Source organism: Dromiciops gliroides, chromosome 1, assembly GCF_019393635.1.
Source record: "Dromiciops gliroides isolate mDroGli1 chromosome 1, mDroGli1.pri, whole genome shotgun sequence".
In the NCBI taxonomy this organism is placed as follows: domain Eukaryota; kingdom Metazoa; phylum Chordata; class Mammalia; order Microbiotheria; family Microbiotheriidae; genus Dromiciops; species Dromiciops gliroides.
The window spans coordinates 466,496,008-466,520,125 of record NC_057861.1 but is presented as its reverse complement, the minus strand read 5'-3'; the positions used below and the strand labels follow the sequence as shown (position 1 = coordinate 466,520,125).

The 24,118-nt window shown below is 37.8% G+C and overlaps 1 protein-coding gene across 1 annotated transcript in view; it reads right to left on the bottom strand.

The window, feature by feature from the left end:
• Nucleotides 1-233: 233 nt before the first annotated feature.
• The window catches only part of SLC25A46 (solute carrier family 25 member 46), a 37,698-nt gene continuing 13,813 nt past the window's right edge, over nt 234-24,118 (bottom strand). Inside the window, 3 exon segments of the mRNA XM_043976181.1 lie at nt 234-2,624; nt 10,818-10,875; nt 12,616-12,672. Of these exon segments, the coding sequence (XP_043832116.1) occupies nt 2,046-2,624; nt 10,818-10,875; nt 12,616-12,672 (694 nt within the window). The 3' untranslated portion in view covers nt 234-2,045.

Here is a 24,118-nt window from a genome sequence, read left to right as displayed (position 1 = left end):
TTTGTATGACTGCACATGTATAATCTATATCAAATCATTTGCCTTCTGGAGGGAAGTGTAAGAGAGGGAGGGAAAGAACTTGAAACTCAAAATTTTAAGAAAACAAATGTTTTAAAAATTTACTTATAATTGAGAAAAAATTAAAAATTAAATGTTAAAAAAGGATAGCAATTCAACAACCATAAAAGCAACTAGACCAAAAATATAAAAAAATTAATCAAAGAGCATTTGAGCAGTATTTCTTAATTTTATTCTTTCCCTCTATGAATATGACATAAAATGGAAACTGTATATGCTTCAGCAATTTTATTTTATTTTTTTTAAAAAACACATTTTACAAGGACAACTTACAAGACAGTAGAGAGAATCCTGATTTACATACTTTTATGCCATTTGTATATCATTATTTTTTATTACAACACATTCTGTAGTTTATGTGCTTCCATTAAACTTTCAGTAAATTTAACTATAAATATCAAAATAATAATGACAAGTAACCATTCCCCTGACATTTAGCAAGTACAAGAATATTTTAGTTTTCCTGTATTCATGAATTTATGGGTTTCAAGGTGTTAAATGGCTCCCAATTAATTTATGGATAATTAATATGATAAACTGTAGAATGCTTAATGACTAATAAGTTTAATACATATCAATTTACTTTGCAAAGGACTTACTCACCCAAGCTAATTCAGAAGAAAGGCTGAACTTTGCTCTTACTTAAAACTGATTCCTTCAAGTTTTCCACCCCTTCATTTGGTTAAAGGGTGTTCTCCCATGAAACTAATTAAGAAAAAGTGAAAACTCATCTATGATCAAATTCCCTTTCAGGGTTATGATGTATTTTTTCAGTACTCATCCAAACATCAGATTAAATTTTTAAAAATGGAAATGGCCTTGCTTTGCTCTGTATGCATTTATAATTTGGAAAGTTTTAAGCAAAGTCTCAAAGACTAAATTTAAAAAAAAATTCATTGAACATGACTATAAGAAAGGCAAAGGGCAACAAATACATTAATTTTGGTTTTGTTTCTTGGAGGTCAAGTAACTCTGAAACTAAATATTTTGAGACATTTTTCAAAACACAATTTGTAAATATGGACACTAGTGATAATCAGTTTTCATGATTATTCTACATCCTCTATATCTTCAAGTGTAGTTAATGTTTGAAAAGTGGCTCTGGATAGTTCATATACAAGTAAATCATATTTGCACTGAGTTGCTGGCAAAACTAGAATTAATGACAATGCTAAATCACTACTGTGGACAAGGAGAAATCAATTAATTTATTCTGCCTCATTGTTACCAAATAACCAAGTTCATATTCTGTATGTTTCAATGTTGGTGAGATACAAATAAAAAGTACACCATCAGTTTCATTTTAGGCTAATCCAGTAGTAGGATAAATTAGGAAGTATATAAGATGAATATGGAGAATAATATGGAAAAAAGTTTTGAAAATACCAAGTTGTTTGGACATACAGCCTTTACTAATTATTATTTTATAACTACACTTTCACAACACATTTAAAACACACACAATCTCTAGCTTTTTCCCATAATTTGCAAGGTAGAATCCTTTTGGCCTTTTCATGGTTAACTAAATGCAACTGCTTTTTTATTAAGACATAATCAACTGACCAACTTGATATCTTTGAGATGCCATTCTAATATCAATATAGATGCTGAAACAGATAATAAATATTGAGGCCAGATAAATTATATGTCCCATTACCTTTTTATATTACAAGAAAAAATGCTTCGGTTCAGAATATTTTTTTTCAATCCAGCAGTTAAGAGCTCATCAATGCCATTGTAATCTTATGAGTTCTTTTTTGTTGTGATTTGGAAATTTAGGACATTTTTGATCCAAAATAAAGCACTTCTGTTTTATAATGAAAAATTGTCATCATGGGCTCTTTTTTCCACCAATTTCATTTTCTTAACCATTTTTTCCAATATTAATATTTTTTCTCATAATTTCATAATAGTTAAGAGTCCAGATTATGTTTCCTGGACTAATGAATGCTGGCTGGATCTCCATTTTACACATTACTTTGAAGCAGTGTAGAGTAAATAATTTTGGTAATCTGAAGAACAGCTGCATGCAGGGTGTATTGTACTATGATAGCTCCAAACCCTTTATAAAAACCAAGCACTCCTTCTTCTTGCTTTATAGTGTTGATACAGTCTCTCATTCCCTCATACTGAGTATTGATTGGAAGCACTTCATAGCCAAGGTCTGTATTATCAATTATTGTACGTGTTCCTTGAATATGAAGACGGTGCAAAACTGTTTCCAGTGGGTAAAGCATAACATCAGAGCAGAGACTGGCAGCAAAGCTTGCGATCAGTTCAGGAAAGTAAGCATCCAGCATGCTCTGCACAGGACTGGGACTTTCAGTCAGATGACTATGAGCATTTTTCCTTTTCAGAACCAATAGGACAAACTTCTGGATGATAGAACTTATGATATAATGAAGAACTCCATGCAAAACAGTAGGAAAGGTCAAGGCAAGAAGTGGAAGCAACCGCTTGCTATGAGGTACTCCCATTCCTATCACTCTGCCAATCCCTTCTTTTACACATTCCAAAACTCCAGCATTATCCCGAATGATTTCACTCTGCAATCAAAAGAATGAAATAAATTTTTTTTACAAAAGATTTTACTTCCCATTTTAAAAAACAAGTAACATGTAAACTCATGTTTCAGCTTTAAAATCCTATTATTCAAAGTCAGCATATTCCCCCAAAAGGAAGATCACAGAGAAGAACTGCTTATTCAATTCTCAGTAAGGTCCACCAAGAAGGAAAATAATTATGCAGTAAAGGGAGCTAAAATAAGTTATTATTTAAGAGCTGAGTTGTGGTACAGAACACAGAGCTTTAGGGAAGGGAAAGATCACTGTGCAGTCAAGGCATCCAAGTAAAGTTACACAAATGAGGCTAGACTTATGCTGGGGTCTTCAGTGACAGTGGGAAGGAATGAACAATAAAAATATAGCGGAAAGAAAAAGCATGGGAAATGTAGGGACAATAAAGAAAAGTGGACTGATTGGAACAGAGTTTGAAGAGTAATGAGAAATAAGTCAGAAAGGTAAGATGAAGTCATTAAGACTTTGAATTCACAATCAATAAGGGAATACTATAAAGCAGGAAAATCAACTGATTAAAGTATAGCATCTTATAATAATCTGAAAATGGTATGTGAAATAATAGAAGATGACTTTTATTGTTTTTTTTTTTTGTTTTGGTTTGTTTTGGTTTGGGTTTTTTTGGTGAGGCAATTGGGGTTAAGTGACTTGCCCAGGGTCATACGGCTAATAAGTGTCAAGTGTCTGAGGCTGGATTTGAACTCAGGTCCTCCTGAATCCAGGGCCAGTGCTCTATCCACTGACTTTTAAATACTACTTACAAGTCTGTAATGCTTTATATACATTATCTGACTTCTTTGTAGTTAAGCAGGACAGGTATTATTTCTATCCTACAGATGTTAAAACTGACGCTCAAATGTGTTGTGATTTGCCTCATACTATGCAATTGGTATGTGTCAGAGATAGGATTAGAAACCAGGTCTTCTGTGACTGTGCACTCCTTCACCATGCCATCTCTGATACAGAAGAGGAACAAGTAACACTGAAGGAGACAGATGAAAGAAGATCTTATTTAAGGAGTAATGCCAGGCAGGAAGACAAGTTAGAAAGAAGATGAGGATCTGAATTTGGGTGGTAGCAAGAAAACGGAGAGGAGAAACAAATCTTAAGACACTGTGCTGACCCAGTTAATACCACTACTAGGTCTGTATCCCAAGGAGATCATAAAAAAATGGAAAGGACTCACATGTACAAAAATAGTTATTATAGCAGCTTTCTTTGTGATAGCAAAGAATTGGAAATCAAGGGAATGCCCACCAATTGGGGAATGGCTTAATGGTATATGAATGTAATGGAATATTATTGTGCTATGAGAAATGATGAGCAGGTAAATTTCAGAAAAACATGGAAAGACTTAAGTGGACTCGTGCTGAGTGAAACAAGCAGAACCAGGAAAACATTGTACACAGTAACAGCAACATTATGTGATGATTAGCTGTGACAGATTTAGCTCTTCTCAGCAGTACAATGATCCAAGACAATTCCAAAGGTCTCATGATGGAAAATGCTCTCCACATCCAGAAAAAAAGAACTGTGGAATCTGAATGCAGACTGAACCATACTACTATTTCTACTTGTTTCTGTTTTTTGAGGTTTTTCCTTTTTGTTCTGCTTCTTCTTTCACAACATTACTAATGCATAATTATGTTTAATATGATTGTACATATATAACCTATATCAGATTTCTTTCTGTCTTGGGGAGGGGGGGAGGGAAGGGAATCAAAGTCGTGAAGGTGATTAGTTTGATTTTTTTTTACATTAAATTTAAGGTAATGGGACAACAAAATGATATGTTGTAGGCAGCTGGAAATGAGAAAATAGATACTGGATGAGAGGTATGATTTGAAAATAACCTCTCTATTCTAGAGAACAATTTGGAACTGTAACCAATAGGATATAAATCTGTGCATACTCTTTGACCTAGCAATACTACTACCAGGTCTGTATCCCAAAGAGATCAAAGAAAAAGGACCCATTTGTACAAAAATAATTACATCGGGTCTTTTTGTTGTGGCAAAGAATTGGAAATTTAAGACATGCCCATCATTTGAAGAATGCCTGAACAAGTTGGGCTACATGATTGTGTTAAAATGCTATTATGCTATAAGAAATGAAGAGGGGGACAGTTTCAGAAAAAACTTAGACTTATACAAACTGATGCAAAGTGAAACATAGCTAATATGTGTAATGTATAATGCCTTCTCAGTGAGTGGGGGAAGGGCTTGGAAGGAGGAAGAGAATTTAGAACTCAAAAAAAAAAAAGAATGGTTTTAAAAAAATGAAAATGACTTCCAAATATTTTGGAAATCATCTGCAGGGGGAAAAAAGATGACTATTGAAGGTCATCATGGATGAGGTATCTGAAGGAATGATTGTAGAAGAGTATCAACTTGACTTGGAGGATACACCTAAAAATTAACATGCTGAAGAACTACTAAAGGAAAAAAGGGAAAAGATAAGAAGAGAGTGGAAGGAGAAGCAAGAGATTACAATATCGTAGAAACTAAGGGGAAAAATTAGGAAGATAAAAATCTGAGATAAGATCCTGTGATTTAGCTAGGAGGTCACTAGTGACTACAGAGAAAGCAATTTTAGAGATGAGGCAGAAGAAAGACTAAGGAGGCTATAGGGTGAGGAAACAGGAAACTTGGGCATATGGAGAACTTGTTTATCAAGTTTGGTACAAAAAAGGGGGAAGAAAAGTGAGGAAAAACAGAGGTTTATAAAGATGAGAAAATATGCATGCTTAAAGCAAAACAGAAGAAACCAGTTGAGAATGTAACTGAAGATGCTTCTTGATGAGGAGAAAAGGGAAGGGAGAAAAACTATAGAGTAAAGGTCCCTAAGGAAGTAGAAAGAAATAGGATCCAGGGGAGGCAGAGACAAGATGGTGGAGGAAAGACATTAAACACACAGAGCTCCTGACACAATTACCCCCAAAACAGCAATAAAACAAGCCCTGGAGTGGCAAAACCCACAAAAAGACGCTGAGATTATTTTCCAGATTAAAGGGGACTGTACTGGGCTGCGAGCAGAATCTAACCACGATTGCACTGACACAGACCCCAAACACGCTGCCCAAGGGGAATTTACCCCCAGCCTCTGAATCAGCTGAAGCACCAGTGTCTTCTAGAACTAAGTTTACCGTCAGGTGAGAGGGCTGAATGGCTGGCCTGATGGGTGGAAAACACAGGGGTATCTGGATGACTTGAAGAGGAGTTCGGATATCCCACTCCAGCAGGGAACCAGGAAGAAATGTTGAGTGGCAGGAGGCCCAGGTAGGGGAAGGCACAGGCTCATTAAAGCTAAAAATCACCACAGCACTCTGCTGGCTGGTTAACTAGGAAGTTGGCTTGAGGTTACCTTAGGACCAGAGAACAGGCCAGGTGAGAGAAAAACCTGCCCTCCCTCAAACCAAAACATCTGGGACCCTCTAAAGCTTGGGACAGTGTAGCTTGCAAGTAGGGCCCCACTGTAAGAGGGAGCTAAAAGTCAAGTAAAAAACAGGATGAGCAAGCAAAGAAAGATGAGGACAACAGAAAGTTTCTTTACTGACAAGGAAGATTGAGATGCACCCTCAGAAGAGGATAACAACCTCAGGGCCCCTACATCCAAAGCTTCCAAGAAAAATATGAATTGGTCTCAGGCCATGGAAGCTCTCAAAGGGGATTTTGAAGAGAAAGTAGGAAAGGAAGAAGGAATATTTAGAGAGGTGAAGGAAAGAATGGAAAGTGAAATGAGAGCAATGCAGGAGAGCTATGAGAAAAAAGTCAACAGCTTGAAAAGCCAAATGGAAAAGGAGATAAAAAAAGCTGTCGGTTGAAACTTATTGCCTAAAAACTAGGACTGAACAAACTGGAAGCTAGTGAATTTATGAGAAACCAAGACACAGTAAAGCAAATCCAAATGAATAAAAAAATAGAGGGCAATATGAAATATCTCCTTGGAAAAACAGCTGACCTGGAAAATAGATCCAGGAGAAATAATTTGAAAATCTTTGGACTACCTGAAAATCATGACCAAAATAAGAGCTTAGACACCATCTTCCAAGAGATTGTCAGGGAAAATTGCCCTGATATTCTAGAAGCATTGAAAAAAATCTACCAACCACCTCCTGAAAGAGATCCCAAAAGGAAAACCTCCAGGAATATTATATCCAAATTTCAGAGCTCCCAGGTCAAGGAGAAAATATTGCAAGCAGCTAGAAAAAAGGAAGTCAAATACTGTGGAGCTCCAATAAGGATAAAACAAGATCTAGCAGCATCTACATTAAAGGACCAGAAGGCATGGAATATGATATTCCAGAGGGCAAAGGAACTGGCACTATAGTCAAGAATCATGTACCCAGCAAAACTGTTCATAATCTTTCAGAGGAAAAAAATGGGACTTCAATGAAAAAGAGGACATTCAGGCATTTGTGATGAAAATACCTGAACTGAATAGAAAATTTGACTTTCAAATACAAGAGCCTGGAGAAGCATAAAAAGGAAAACAGGAAAAAGACTTCATGAGGGATAGTAAAAGATCAAACTGTTTGCATTCCTACATGGGAAGATAATACTTCAAACTCATAAGAACTTTCTCAGTAAGGAATTTACAGAAGACACAGGTCTGAACTGAATATGAAGGGGTTATATCTGTAAAGCATTTATGTTTGTTCTTTGTGGGGCAAACAGGGTGGGGTGTCTTACGTCTGGGGCTGGATTTGGACTTGGGGCCTCCTGGGTTCAGGGCTGCTGCTTTGTCCACTGTGCCACCTAACTAACCCATGATGACATCTTTAAAATAGGGTTGAGGGGTAGGAGGAATAGACTGGGGGAGGGGGAAGGGGAGAGATGGTCTGGGGAGAGATTGTTCACATGCAGGAAATAAGAAAAAAGCTGATGGAAGGGAGGGGAAGAGGGGGAAGGAATAGGGCAGTGAGTGAACCTTAATACCATCAGAATTGGCTCAAAGAGGGAATAACATACATACTCAAGTGGGTATAGTAATATATTTTTACCCTGAGGGAAAGTGGGAGGGGAAGGAGATAAGGGGGGAGGGGAGAAGAGAGAAAGGAAGTAAGGGCAGATTGGGGGAGAGAGCAGTAAAAAGCAAAACACTTTCAAGGAAGGTGAAGATATTCTGCATAACTGTACAAGTATGACATACTGAATTGCTTGATTTCATAAGGAGGGTTGAGGAGGGAGGGAGGAAGAAAAATTTAGAACACAGAATTAGCTCAAAGACCTTAATCTCAGAGTGGGCTCAAGGAGGGAATAATATTCACACCCAATTGGGAGAAGTAATCTATTTAACCCTGCGTAGGAAAGTAGGAGGGGAAGAGCATAAGGAGGGAAGGGTGAAAAAAGAGAGTGCAGAGCGGGGGAGGGGACAGTCAGAAGTAAAACACTTTTAGGAGGAATAGGGTAAAAGAAGAAAGAAAATAGAGTATATATCATGGGAAGGGGATAGGATGGAGGGAAATAGTTATGATGACTGATTATAATGGCAAAACGTATGGTACCTACTTTGCTGGGCTATTATGAAGAAAATTCTCTGTCAAGTTGAAGGTACTATATACAGGTTATGATGAACAGGATACTATCAGAAAAACCTGGAAAGACCTACATGGACTGAATCAGAGTGAAATGTACTGTATACAAAATAAAAGCAATAGTGTAAGATGATCTTCTGGGAAGCATGTGGTTATTTTCAGCAAGGCAATGATCTAATATAACCTTGAAGGACTTATGAAAATGGCAACCCATCTACAGAGAAAGAACTGATGGTATCTGAAAACAGATGGAAATACATTTTTAAAAAATGTTTTTTTCTTTGACAATTCCTTAATCTGAAGTTTTGTTTTTTAACTGTTTTCTCTCACAACCTAGCTAATGTGGGAATGTTTTCCGTGACTACTCATGTATAACTTATTTTGAACTGCTTGAGTTCTTATGGGTGGGGGGTGGGAAGGGAGGGAGGAAGGGAGGGAGGGAGAAAGAGAAGTTGGAACACAAAGTTTTAAAAAATTGATGTCGAAATTTGTTTTTACATATATTTTGGAAAATAAAATTTAAATGAAGGGAAAAAAATAGGATCTAGAATGTATGACAGAAGACAAAGAATATCTTTGTAATAAATAAAAGTTGTTACCAGTCTGAAGTAGTTCTATTTAAAAAATCAATGTACTTGAGTCGCCACCTTGTGGTGAAAAATGCCCTCCAAAAGGTGTTTTTTTTTAACCCCCCCCCCATATTTGGAAAATGTCACATATTTTCACATTTTCATATGTACATTAAAAGTCCATTTAAAATGTACCACCTATGGGGACCACTCAGACAATAAATAATCAAAGTGAGATATGATAAAGGCCTGAACTAGGGTTGTGGCAGTAGGGGTGGTAAAAGGGAAAAATTATAAAGATAGAATCAACAAGATTTGGTGACTGATTGGACATAGGAAGAGAAGGGGAAGGATGAGTTCAAGATGATCTTCAAGCTTGAGTGATGGTACCAGAATGAAAGTATCAACAACAACAATAAGGACTGTGGAGAGAAGGGCAGCTTAGGAGTAGGGGGTTGTGGGAGAGAGAAATTTAACTTTGAACATGTTTGAGGTTATTGGTAGAAAACCAAGGTGGAGCTAAATTTTTATCATGCAGTTGGAAATGCAGAACAAGAGACTAGGGAAAGAAAGGGAGGTGAGATATATAGATTTGGGAGTTACCTGTACAGAGGTAAACACTGAAGCAAAGAGTTGAGGAATAAGTGGCCATTAAAAAGTGAAGGCAATAAGCATAGGATAACTTTTCTATAAGTTTTATATTTAATCAGTGAATGGAATGAGGGATATGGGTTAATAACTTGGGATATCTGAGTCAAGCAAAGGTTTTTAATTTTGTTTTAGTATAGGAGAGATATGAGCATGTTGGTAGGTGGAACAGAAGGAGCTAGTAAGAGGGAAAGATAAAACATGAGAAATATAGAATGGGAAGTGTCTGAATAACTGGAGGAGTAGTTACTAACAGCATCATGTAAGGAAAAAATTCCAAATGAGGAGAGCTAGCCAAAAGAAGGAGCTGCTTTTGTTGTAGGTTGTTTCTCAGAGGACTCCAAGAAAAACTGAATGTCCAATTGTGGATATTGTAGAGGGGATTCTTGGACAGGTATTAATGGAACAAAGTCCCAGATTAAATAAAATTCGAGACACAAGAAGAATGGTTACCCTTAGCAAAGAGAAAGACTACCTTATTCTCTAAGATCGAAGTAAAGGAGTGAAGGGTAAATAAAGACAGAAATTCTGAGATATAAAAGATAGATGAGAAAGTTCATGATGTGGCACAAATCTCCTTAGTAAAGAAAGTTAGGTTTGTCTGCCTATTTGGGGCTTGAGGGAAGAAGAGAAAGTCTAAAACAACTATTGCTATGGAGAGTATTACTAGGCAATCAATTGGAAATTAATAGGACTGTTAGGTTCCCTTAAGATTAGATACAATGGGGGCAGCTAGGTGGCGCAGTGGATAAAGCGCCGGCCCTGGATTCAGGAGTACCTGAGTTCAAATCCGGCCTCAGACACTTGACACTTACTAGCTGTGTGACCCTGGGCAAGTCACTTAACCCCCATCGCCCCACAAAAAAAAAAAATTAGATACAATGAATTTATCATGGTCCAGTCTCACTACAATGTTTCCTCCAATAGTGCTCAGCAGTTTGGGAGTGGGTTGAAATACAAGCTTGGTCAAGACTGAAGAGAGAGAAGTAAACAAGTCATTTGATTCTTTTGGCAAGTAACAACTTTTGAGTGTTCTAAAATGACCTTAAAAAGACAAAAGACTGTGGACCACATGCACCTATGACAAATCCCAAATGATTTCTGATTTCAAAGAGTGAATGAAGGAAAATGGAATGGCTCAGGGACAGAGAAGAGACTCAAAATTAGAAGTGACTAGCCTGACTTACAACCATCGCCTAGAAAGGTATCCAGGGTCTAACGATGTGATGAGAATACCAGTTGGAAAATACATTAGTCCAAATGATGTGATATTAATCTATACTATACAGAATTCAAGTCCACAAAATTTATCATCTCTAAGTTAAAATACTTGAAAAATAATTTGTTAAATAAGAATTTTAGTTAAAGACACACACAAACACAAAAAGAATAAATATGTTGATAATTTACCTGAACTGTTTCAATCAGGCTTGCTGAATAAAAAGGCATTGCCACCACATAAGTTAGGCTGTAGGAATCAAAACAAACTTATCACTGTCTTGTAACAATGCTTCTTTATGCCATCTTTTTAAAAGCTATTTAAATATAATTAACAATTTTCATTAAAGTAGCACAAAATTATTCAGATATCATCTGAAGAAATTAACTTCAGAATGCCTGAACTATTACACGCCATTTTTAGTAATGAGAAAAAAACAAACTTAGGAGTATTGACAAGATATTAACAGCCTATACAGAGACTATTTTCTGTCAGTCTGGATTTAATTTATCCATCTATAAAATTTTCATGTGACCTTTCCTATAAGCTTCATTCCATATCTTCAGATTCAGAAGTAGAGCTCACTGTCATTATACCACTATCATTCACTCATACGAATCCAAGTCCTCCAATCTCACCCAACAGAACAAAAATCAGCCTTCAGAAGGAAATGAAGTCACCTTTTATTAAAAAATGACATAATAATATGGAAATATGTTTAACATGATTATATTGTATAACCTATATCAGATTGCTTGCTGTCTTAGGGAGGGGGAAGGAGGGAGAAAAAATTGGAACTCAATATCTTACAAAAAATGAATGTTGAAAACTATATTTACATGTAATTGGAAAATACTATTAAGATGGGAAAAAATAAAATAACTTTTTTTTTTTAAGAAATCACCTTGTCTTTACTTTGTATAGATTTTGTATTTACTTATTCATGTACATATTATTTTCCCTAATAGAATGTAAATTTCTTAGCAGCAAGCATGGTTTTGTTTTGGTCTTTTTATCCTCAGTGCCTAGAACAAGGCCTGAGACATAGAAGGTCCTTGATAAATGCGTGTCAATTAAAAAAAAAATGGCAGCTTTGCAAAGTTGTTTCATGTCACCAATGCATGATCCAGTTATTAAACAAATTTCAGTGTGGAACTTTCCTAACTTTTTTATGCCAGTCCTCACAAGTAGTTTTTCTGCTGAATGGAAAACACATACATACTATAAATGTGTGTGTATATATATGCATAAATATGCACAAGTATATATGTACAGCTATATATGCATCTACAAACATGCATATGCATACACATATGTCTGTTGTGTGCACATGCGCATGCTGGAGTATCTCACAATGGAGGCCGGTAAACATGTAGATTTCTACTTCACAATCTTCAAAGTAAAGTTTATTGTTTTTTATATGAAAAGTAAAGTTCTAATCTACAGAACTGGTCACTGTTATGCTAATTACTAAGGTCCTAATGTTAATGCCATTAAAGTGACAGATTTGCTTTTATACTCACATAGTAAACACAAACACATATATGCATGTTTATATACATATATGTGTATATCAATCAACTATGTGGATTTTTATTAATTTCTTGAAGAATGAAGAAAAAATCATGTTTACAGTCCAAGGTATGATGAAATTTCTTATTAAGAGAAGACTATAGTGCCTTTCTCACCAATATCTGATTAATCTTTTTGTTTTATTTTGTTTTGTTTGTTTTTTGGTGAGGCAATTGGGGTTAAGTGACTTGCCCAGGGTCACACAGCTAGTAAGTGTCAAGTGTATGAGGCCAGATTTGAACTCAGGTCCTCTTGAGTCCAGGGCCAGTGCTCTATCCACTGCACCACCTAGCTGCCCCTTATCTGATTAATCTTAAAAATTTAGAAACAATCAGTAACCCTGCTATTTATTTAGAATGAAATTTTTCAAACCTCTACTACTATAACAATACTAACAGCTTTAGGCAAGATACTTACGCTTTAAGTAGAAGGTGTTCTCCCACTTGTTTAGGACTCCACTTGTGAGACAGTTCCCTAAAACAAACAGAATTTTATTTGTTTAATTAGTTCCTGAATTAGCCATAGGTTCTAATTTTTCCTATGTGTAGTCATGGTATTAGGAGATGAGAAAGTGAAAGGGGATACTTTTGATTAGGCTAATTTGCCTCGGTTTCACATAATCTATAGTTCTAAATTTTCCCACAAAACAGTGGCAAAAATCTGTGGTGGCAGAAAGGGGAAGAAAGATTAAAAAGGGAGAGCAGGTTAAGGATGTAAGCAACAATGTTTAGTAATTTGGATAGGAATTGGTAGAAATGTCAGACAGTCTTTAGGCAAAATAAAATTTATGCTTTAGTACAGTAATGAAAATGGTGAGAAAGGGGAAAAGTAGGAAAGTGAGAAGTAGAAAAGAAAGAAGGAAATGGAGAGGAAGAAGGGCAAAAGGAGAAAGGGAAAAGAAAGAATAGAAAGGTGAATAAGAAAAATCAGTAAAAGAAGAGAACACAAAGAGAAGATTTGAAAGGAGAAAAGGGAGGGAAAGTAGACAGCACAAAAAAGAGACAGTGGAAAAGAGAAAAAGAAAAAACTCTAAATCTGTTCACCTCCACCCTATCCTATATTTCTGCTGTGTCTAGGTTGGTAATCTACAACCATGGGTTAGTCATATACACCACTGACATCCTCACTCCCATTCCTGAAAATTGCAGCTTAAGTCACAAAATTCTGTTGACTGGATCCACAACAAATTAAATAGGACCTCACAAATGCATGGTGATTTTTTTATGTCAAGTTGTTTATTTATATATAATGAGTACATCTCACTTTTATCACGTGCAATTTTAATTCAAATTTCTTCATTATAAAATTAGTTTTAACTAGTAGAATGGCCTCATCTTGCTGTTTTTTTAATAATGAAAGACTTGAAATTTTGGGAAACAATTTAAAAACACCTTCATTCACTGGCAACAATGGTGTTACGAGAACTGATGTTCTGAACAGATTATGATTAAAAAACTTAACTGATGGATAACATGAAGATCATGGTCCCAAAACAGCCATCCTTTCTATGACAGAAGTTCCTTACATATGAAGTAAACTGTTTAGCCTGTCATCATTACAGTGGGCAATAAAACTATCAGCAAGAAAGATACTGAAGATCTCGAGAAATCATCATGACATAAAATAATAACTATTATTTATGCTACTGATGATATGAAATTAATACACTGGGTTCATTTTTTTTCTTTGCACAAAACACTGATTTTTCTAATATTTAACTTTAAAAAGGTCTTATGGTTTCTTTAATTCTTGGAGCACTTTGTTTCAAGTCTACCAAAGATAAGATTAAGAGAATATGTTGGGGCCAGCTAGGTGGCACATTAGATAAAGCACCGGCCTTGGATTCAGGAGGACCTGAGTTCAAATCCAACCTCAGACACTTACCCCGCCCCCCCCCAAAAAAAATTGTTTTGCACAACTGCATATGTATAATTTCAAATATTGAATTGCTTGAGTTCTTGGGGGGGGAGAAGAGAATTTGGAACACAAAGTTTTAAAAATTGATGTTACATTAAAGAAAAGGGGGGGCAGCTAGGTGGTGCAGTGGATAAAGCACTGGTCTTGGATTCAGGAGGACCTGAGTTCAAATCCAGCCTTAGACACTTGACACTTAACTAGCTGTGTGACCCTGGGCAAGTCACTTAACCCTCATTGCCCTGGGAGGGGAGGGAAATTGATGTTACAATTTGTTTTTACATGAAAAGTAGGGAAAATTCTAAATAAATTAATAAATAGATAAATGATAGATAAAATCTAAAATATATATGAGAATGTCTTTGTCTACAGTGCCCTGAGGGCTAAAGTACATGACTTTTCTGTGGCCTGACACCCAGAACTTCTTATTCTACTTTATGAAAAACTTTTCCTTTGGTTTCTGGTACATTTTCTGTGAGTCTATCTTAGGTTTCTTCCATTTTTTCCCTATGATAAGCAACTTTGTTTCCTCAATTCTGCCCTGTAAGTACTCTTTTAACTGGAGGTGGCATTAACATGTGGACATAGCTATGAAGATACTTGATAGTGTAGATATTCTTCCCAAAGTCACAGTGTATATGGCAGTGTTGCAATCTTTTTTTTTTTTTTTTTGGTGGGGCAATGGGGGTTAAGTGACTTGCCCAGGGTCACACAGCTAGTTAAGGGTCAAGTGTCTGAGGCCGGATTTGAACTCAGGTTTTCCTGAATCCAGGGCCAGTGCACCACCTAGCTGCCCCGCAGTGCTGCAATCTTAAAGATAGCATATACAGGTAGTGCATTTCCACTTTGGAAATTTTTCAAAATGTCCACTATGCTGTCAGATAGTCCAATGAGTTCCAGAAAAGAAACAACATTCACTCCTGTTAATAATAGCCCTCTCTAAAGAAGTTTCTTCTTTTTGATGTTTATGTTAAGAAACATCTGGCTTCTTTTCCTTTGAGATATATTGTGAAAAAGACCCATGTAGCCAATGATTTTGAGGACCCTGCACGAAAGCAATCTTAGGCAAAACATTCCATAAGATTGGACATCTCTTTACGCTTTCATAATGCCCAATGGAACCAACCCCATGTGAGACCTTTTTGCCACTTGATTGTGGCAGATTCTCCTGTGCTGCAGACTTTGGGGGAATTACTGATAGTAAATGATCACCTCATTGTCTCCATTGAAGCCAGTGTGGCCAGGCCTTCCCTCACCCTCCTGGGACTCCATGATTAAAAAAAAAAACTTTATATTCATATATTTATATATGAATAGCACAATATCTTATATATAGGAGGAACTTTCTGAGGGCAAATAAAGAGGGAGAGGTCCAGACCTATTATTTCATTAGGATGGGGAATTTTCAGGATAAACATTCCTTCCAATAAGGTTGATTGGCAACTTAAGGTTAAGAGATAAATGGTTTATCCATGGTCAGAAAACTAGTTTGTGTTAGAGCCAGTATGTAAACCCATGTCTCCCTGATTCCAAAGCTGACCCTTTCAAGCACTTGATAACTGTTTGAAATGAATTTAAAGAAGAAAGAAGAAGGGGTAGAAACAAAGGCAAAGGAAAGTCAGAAAGAGAAGTGAGGCAGAGCTAATGAAACTTAAAACCTCTGCAATATTTTCCATTTTGCCCGGTCTCTAGTTTCTGTGACTCCTTATTTTATATGTAAGGATATAATTTTGCTTCTTAAGATTTTGTAATTGCAAGTGCTATCCCTTCCCAAGTCTGAGGATTGTAAATGGACTTGCTATTGAATATAAACATGCATAAACACATACATATATTACATGCATATAACAGTCTACATACATGGAATGTGAGTTAGCATTTCATATGTGAAATCCCAGAGGAAGGTAGAAAGAAGCAGGATAAACATTTCTGTAAATTGTTTTCATCCCTCCCTTGAGAAAAGCCATTCTCTTGGCACTTGCCAGATAATTACAATGTATCCTGTAAGTGTTAACTGTCCCTTTTTATTCCCATTCCTAAACCTAAACAAAAAAAGGTCTTTCCCTCTTTGCCCAAGAATAACTTAAGAGAAAAAGTATCCATCTGAGCACTTGACATTATAAATAAGACCCTTCTCCTCCCCTTGGGTGAATCAGGAAACATTCACTTTGGTATTCTCATCCTCCTCAACTAATTACTGAGCTTGGGAGGTAGAGGCAGAGTAGAGGAAGTAGCCCAGCTACTTTAAAACAGCTCTTCAAATCAAATTTTGGAGCAGCAATGCTAAGGAAAGTTTGAAGTGAGATATTTTTCCAGCCCAAGCCAATTTAGGAGGTCAGAAGAAGTCTGTGTGTGATACGATACTGGGGTGAAGGCTAGCCCAGAGTTCACATGGCAACAACATTAGTGGTGGGCCTTGGAGATAGTAGCAACAGCTTCAGGAGCTCTCAAACCAGTAGTGGGATTGGGCAAGTGGTCAAAAAGAGACTGGGGGGGGGGGGACGGACATCCTAGCACTAGGTGTAGGACAGGGCACTGCTTGCCAACTCCATTCCCTATACCCACTTCTGGATCATGGTTCCAGGGCAGAGAGGACTGCTTCCAGTCACAAGTGAACAGGGACCCTGAGGAATAGTATTCATGACTAGTCACAAAGAAGCAGGAGCCCTTATTGATTTCAGTCACAAGGGAGTAGGGGTCCTGAGGAGCAGTAATACTTGCAGTCATAAGGGAGCAGTGACTATACCTCTTTCAAGGTTTGATATCCCACTTGTAGGTCAGAGTCATAAAACTTTCTGTGTATTATGGGTCTTGTGCCTGGGAATTGGAATTCCTGATCTAGTTCTGGGGTAAGTGCAACAGAGCTTCTGGCCTACCCCGGTCTGCCCAGGAGAGTTAAATCTATAATCTTTCTCCATAGTCAGAGTGACAGTTCTGACTTCAGAAAGCCAGTAGGGTCCATCCCTGTTCCACAGTTCCTGCCCTGGTCATTTACCTATGGATTAATTCCTGATCTTGGGCTATAAAATGACCCACTGTGGTTTCTCCTTAGATCTTCTTATCACTCCTTGGCATGGTACTCCTAAGATCTATATCTGAATAGTTGTGGGGCAAAGCACAACACTCCTTCTTCCTACTCCACTATCTTTACTGGTCTCCCAATAATATTTTTTCCAGTAATGCTATTTGACTACAAAAAATGAAATACCAACCAAAGAATTAATCTTGAGAGCCCTTCCAAGGCACAATGAAGAGATTCATGGTGGGCATAACCAGAGTATTGCTTATTACCAGTGAAGAATTTAAACTAGGAAATGACATAAAGATGTCATCGTAGAAATGTATGACCAGTAAAGGACTGATCATATGATCAGAGCAAGAGACAACAAATGGACATTCTATATGCTATATTTGTATTTCTGTAATATCAAGATATCTAGAACTCCCATAGCTTGATGGATAGGATCCCTTATAGAGGGACTTATAGGATGTGAAAAACAGTCATTCAGGATGAAAAAGTATGAATGGGTTGTCATCTGTATTATTAGAAGTAATAGGAGCAGTGGATAAGCACCGGACCCTGGATTCAGGAGGACCTGAGTTTAAATCCAACCTCAGACCACTTGACACTTACTAGCTGTGTGACCCTGGGCAAGTCACTTAACCCTCAGTGCCCCACAAAAAAAAAAAAAAGGAGGAGGAAGAGAGAATACCTACATGTATTCAAGTATTTAATTTTGACGAGAAGATTAAGCTTGGAATGATTTTTTAAAATTAATTTAAATTTAAATGAGAAATTCTCAATTTCAGAGAATTTAAATGGGAAATTCCAGGAATGATTTATACATAATACCATAGAATGCTGGAACAGAAATGGACTTTAGAAGTCATCGAATCAAATCCCATCATTTTAAAGATAAAAAAAAGATAAGACCAGATTAATAAAGTAACTTACCTAATGTCACCCAAATAATCAGTTGGTGGAAGAATTGGAATGCAATCAATCATTCTACTATACCCTATATATACCCTTCAAACCCTTAAAGGTCAAGTAATGAATGGGCAAAGGTAATATAATGATGATGATTTAGGATAGAACCTATACAAATTGTACAAAACTTTAAAATGGCTCATCATTTCCTACTTCCCACAGCTATTGAAGTCACCACTCTACTTGTACCTCAGAGATAGGAAATAGTAGGATTACTTACAAAAAGAAGCTAAGATGGCCATTCTACAGTTAAAGGTCCTGCCTTAGGAAGTAGTTAGTTTCCCCTTCACTGGGAAGGGAAGCTAAGAAACATGGGGTTTGCCAAAAAGAACGTTCCTTCAATATGACTAGTTTCGAATCTGAAGTATAAGCTGAATTTTCAAAGATTTTTTAAGTCTCTTTAGAACTTGTATTGAAAATCAATCTCACCACCAATGTACAAGATTGATCAGTCCAAAACACATGCAAATAATGCCATAGGACAATGCCTGGAGCAGCAAAAACCCATAGAAGAATGTGCTGAAATCATGCTTCTAACCAAGAAGGGCTTGGAAGGTTAGAAGGAGAGAGCTGCTGTGCTGAGACAGGAGTGGAGCCCAACTCCATAGTCACCTTGACACAGAATCCAATCCCAGTAAGGCCTCACCAGAGAAGGAGACCCCCAGAGCCTCTGAATCAGCTGAAGCCCCAGTGTCGTCTAGAACTAAGCTCACAGTCTGTGAGAGGGCTGAGCCCTTGGCTGGGGGGAGACTACAGGGGTCTATGCTGGTGCTGAGGCAGAATTTGGGGTTTTCACCCCTACTGGGAACCAGGAAGTAGCCTTGAGTAGCAGTGGCCCAGGTGGGGGAGGGGCACAGGCTCATAGGAGCTGACAACCACAACACACAAAACTGGTTGGTTAGCAAGTTGGTCTGGCGTCATCTATGGACCAGGGAACAGGCCAGGAGAGTGAAAAAACCTGATCCTCCTTAAATCATACCACCTGAGATTTCTGAAGCTTGGGATACTGCAGCCTGGAAACAGTGCCCCACTTTAAGGAGCTAAAAGTCAAGTTAAAAAAAAAAGCAAGATAAGCAGACCGAGAAAGTTGAGGACCATAGAAAGTTTCTTCAGTGACAAGGAAGATCGAGGTACACCCTCAGAGAAGATGTTAGTTCAGGGTCCCTATATCTAAAGCTTCCAAGAAAAATATGAATTGGTCTCAGGCCATAGAGGTGGTCAAAAAGGACTTTGAAGATAAAGTTAGAGAGGTAGAGGAAAAAATGGAAAGAGAAAGGAGGGTGATGCAGGAAATACATGAGAAAAAAGTCAACAGCTTGAAAATTCAAATTGGCCAAATGAAAAGGAGGTACAAAGCTCTGATGAATATAATTGCCTAAGAATTAGGATTGAACAAATGGAAGCTAGTGACTTTATGAGAAACCAAGACACAATAAAACAAATGCAAATGAATAAAAAAATAGAGGCCAATGTGAAATATCTTCTGGGAAAAACTGCTGACCTGGAAAATAGGTCCAGGAGAGATAATCTGAAAATTATTGGTCTACCTGAAAACCACAATCAAGGAAAGAGCTTAGACATCATCTTCCAAGAAATTGTCAAGGGACACTGCCCTGATATTCTAGAAGCAGAAGGTAAAATAGAAATTGAAAGAATCCACCAATCACCTCCTGAAAGAGATCCCCAAAGGAAAACTCCTAGGAATATTATAGCCAAATCCCAGAACTCTCAGGTCAAGGAGGAAATATTGCAAGCTGCCAAAAAGAAAGAATTCAAGTACTGTGGAGCCCCGGTCAGGATAGCACAAGATCTAGCAGCTTCTACATTAAAGGACTAGAGGGAATGGAATATGATATTCCAGAGGGCAAAGGAATTCAGATTACAAACCAAGAATCACCTTACCCAGCAAAACTGAGCATAATTTGTCAGAGGAAAAAATGGGACTTTAATGAAAAATAGGACTTTCAGGATATTCGTGATGAAAAGACCTGAACTGACTGTGGGGCAGCTAGGTGGCACAAAATTTGATTTTCAAATACAAGACTCTAGAGAAGCATAAAAAACTGGAGTTGGGGGACACACCTGGGGTCGTACAGTGGGTGACTGTCTTGTGTCTGAGGCAGGGGTTTTGGCTGGGATCCCCCCTGGGTCCAGGGTGGATGCTTTGTCCACTGTGTCACCTAGCTGCCCCATGATGACATCTTTAGGGTTAAATTGAGGGGTGAGAGGAATGCACTGGGGGAGGGGAAAGGGCAGAGGTGAAATCCTACATGAAAGAAACAAGAAAAGGGCTTATGGAGTGGGGGAAGAGATGGGGGAAGGAGCAGGGCTATAAATGAATTTTACACTCATCAGAAAAGGCCTCAAAGTCCTTAACCTCATCAGAGTTGCCTTAAGGAGGGATTAAAACACACACACAACACACACCTGGGTGGAGTAATCTATTTAATCTGGGCAGTAAATGAGCCTAACACTCATCAGAATTGGCTCAAAGACCTCAATCTCATCAGAATTGGCTCAAGGAGGGAATAAAATACACACTCAATTGGGTGGAATAATCTCTCTAACCCTGCAGGGAAAATAGGAAGGGAAGGGGATAAAGAGAGAGAAAGAAAATCAATCTCATCAAAGGATGAAAAATGTCTCAGCTTTGAATCCCCACCCCCCCCATTTTATTGACTTCAAAGCATACCCATTAGATTTAGCAAAAACAATTTGCTTATAATTAGAGCAGAAAGGAAGGTACAGGAGTTTAACCAAAGTGTTAGGAGAAGGGCTTTTTATGGATAAATAATAGCTCTTGAAAGAAAACAAAAGAGAAGAACAAATGTATGGGCTCCTTGCAAAGACATAGCAAAATGTTACCAAAGGAAGAAAGATGGCTATCAAGCAATAAGCCCTCATTCCATAACTAATGGATGCTAGGCCATTTCCAAATGTAAAATAAGTAATAACATTCTATTTGAGAGTCTTCATGTCTAATTATAATACTAACAAGCAGTATGGAATAAAAGTACTAATAAGAAGCTGATGCTTAGAAGAATAAAATAAGAGATTTGGATGAACCCTCATAAGTCATCTAGTCCATCCCTTGCCACAATTGTATCCTTGGGATAGCTAGGTGGTACAGTAGATAGAGCACCAACCCTGGAGTCAGGAGGACCCCAAATTCAAATCCGGCCTCAGACACTGATACTTATTAGCTGTGTGACCTTGGGCAAGTCACTTAACCCCCAACTGCCTCACCAAAAAAAAAAAAAGGAACAAAGTTTGTATAATATTGTATTATATATTGTATAATATTGCATTGTATTGTATATTATATACAATATAATATATTGTATAACATTCTGAACAAGAAAATAAGTAAGTTCTAATTAAGTACTGCAATGATAAGCTATGACTTTGGCCTTCATCTCCTTTCTAAATGCAATTCTTCCAGTGTCCACCCTTTGCAAAATTTCCAGTCAGAGACATGATAGCAAACTAGAAGAAGTACTTACAGCCAAGCCTTCCTAACATTTCCCTCCAAATGACTTCAAAATAATGCCTCAAATGGATTTCTGGAGCAGCAGAGATAACAAAAGGTCAGGGTAAGACATTCTTCTAGTCAAAGACAGTTGAAAGGAAAGGAGGTTGAAAGGAAAGATCTGTGGAGATCTTGGTGGAGAAAGCAGCAGCAATAGTTTGGGGAACTCTCAAGCTAGACACGGTAAAATAACTGGGCAACTGGTCAAAAGAGAGTACAGAGGATCCATATGCTAGCACTGGGCATAGGGACCAAACAATGTTTGGCAACATCCATTGCTCTAGGTCACAGTTCAAGGCGGGGGAAAGGAGCACTTTTGGTCATGAAAAAGCAGAGGCCCTAAGGGGCAATATCACTTACTATCCCAAGATGCAGGAGGCCTGAGGGGTAGTTTTGCTTGCAATCCCAATGATGTAGGGGGCCCTGAGAATTACTTTTGGTCTCAAGGGATCAGGGGTGCTAAGGAGTCTTTCCTGAGTAAAGGCCAGAACCTAGACCAGAAAAGCAGTGACTACACTTCTCCCAAAGCATACAAAAGGACCAAAAACTTCCAAATCCCCAGAATTTGCTCTGAAAAACAGCAGTGTGAAAAAGACTGAAGCTTGGATCAGAACCCCTAACCCCCAATGCAAGAGCTGGAGGCCAACTTCTATGTAAAGTTGAAAGTGAATAGGCTGGAAAAATGAGCAAAACAACAACAAAAACAAAAAACGAACAAAAAAACAACTGGCCACTATGGCTGACAGGGAAGATCAAGATACAAACTCAGGAAAAAGACAATGATGTCAGGGGCAGCTAGTTGGCGAAGTGGATGAGCACCGTGTCCTGGAGTCAGGAAGGACCTGAGTTCAAATCCAGCCTCAGATACTTAACACTTACTAGCTGTGTGACCCTGGGCAAGTTTACTTAACCCCAACTGCCTCCCCCCCCCCAAAAAAAAGACATGTCAAAACAGGTACACAGCTAAGCGCTCTAAGAAAAAAAAAGTTAATTGGACATAAGTCACAAGACAAATTCCTGGATGAGCCAAAAATTGATTTTAAAAGTCAAATAAGAATAATAGAGGAAAAACTAGGTAAAGAAATGAGGAGCAAGAGAAGAAAATTATAAAAATATAATTAAAAGCTTTGTGGGGCAGCTAGGTGGCGCATGGATAAAACACCGGCCCTGGAGTCAAGAGTACCTGAATTCAAAGCCGACCTCAGAACACTTGACACTACTAGCTGTGTGACCCTGGCAATTCACTTAACACCCCACTGCCCCACCAAAAAAAAAAAAAAGTTAACATTAAAAGCTTTGTAAAATACTAAAAATAACTTCTTAAAAATCAATTTTTACAGAATTAGAACAGATTGGCAAAAGAGGTTACAAAAACTTTACTAATGAAAATAATTCCACAAAAATCAGATTGGCCAAATTGAAGGGAAATAATTCCTTAAAAATTAGAATTGTGCAAATAGAAGCTAAGAAGTGCAGGAGACATCAAAGAAAGAAGAAAAGTAAAAAGAATGAAAAAATAGAGAAAATCCAAAATACTTCATGGGGGTGGGGGGGGCCCAGGGGAAGTTGACCTGGAAAAATAGATTGAGGAGAACTAGACTACAAGAAAGCCATTATCCAAAAAAAAGAGCCTAAACATCATATTTCAAGAAATTATAAAGGAACCTATCCTGATATCTTTGAACCTGAGAGCAAGACAGATCCTGAAAGAATCTACAAATCACCATCTAAAGAGATACCAAATGAAAACTCCCAGGAATATTTATAGCTAAATTCCAGAGCTCCCCGGTCAAGGAGATAATATTGAAAGTAGCCATTCACATCCAGGAAGCCACAGTCAGATCACTTGAAATTTAGCAGCTACCATGTTGGGGTATAAGGTGTGTTTAGGGAAGACTAATACCTCTGTTGTGAGGGCTGCTGAGCCCCTTTCAGGGGTTGCCTTTCCGTCTTTGGTGTCCACCTGATTTACCTAACTTTCAACCTGTGGCTCTAAAAAGCTGTAGCATGCATAGTGGCAAGGACCCCATTAAACCATTTCAGCAGATGGCTTAGCCAGGTTGAGGGTAACCAAGTGGTCTCCAACCCTTTGATGAGTATGGGGAGTGGTCCTACCCCAAGCATGTGTAAAGACTTCCTCCAGTAGAATGGGTAAGATGAGAACACTTTGCTCCAATAAACTACGAAGGTAGCCGATGCAGACCCTGTGGAGCACTTAGAGATTAGACATCGAAGACACCAAGGTCATCCACTGCATCCTGAGCTTGATTTTGTCATCTTGTTTTTTATCTTAACTTTGTCTTACCACTGCAATTTAATGACAGGCCCGAATTTCATACAACTCTGCCGAACTTAATTTCATGTACGAATTAAAAGATATAACCATATCATCTTACCATTTTTACATATCACAAAGTCCTGTGGCAACAAGCAAGTGACAAAGCAGCAGATGTGGATACACTTGGAGCTACAGTCACAACCCTGCC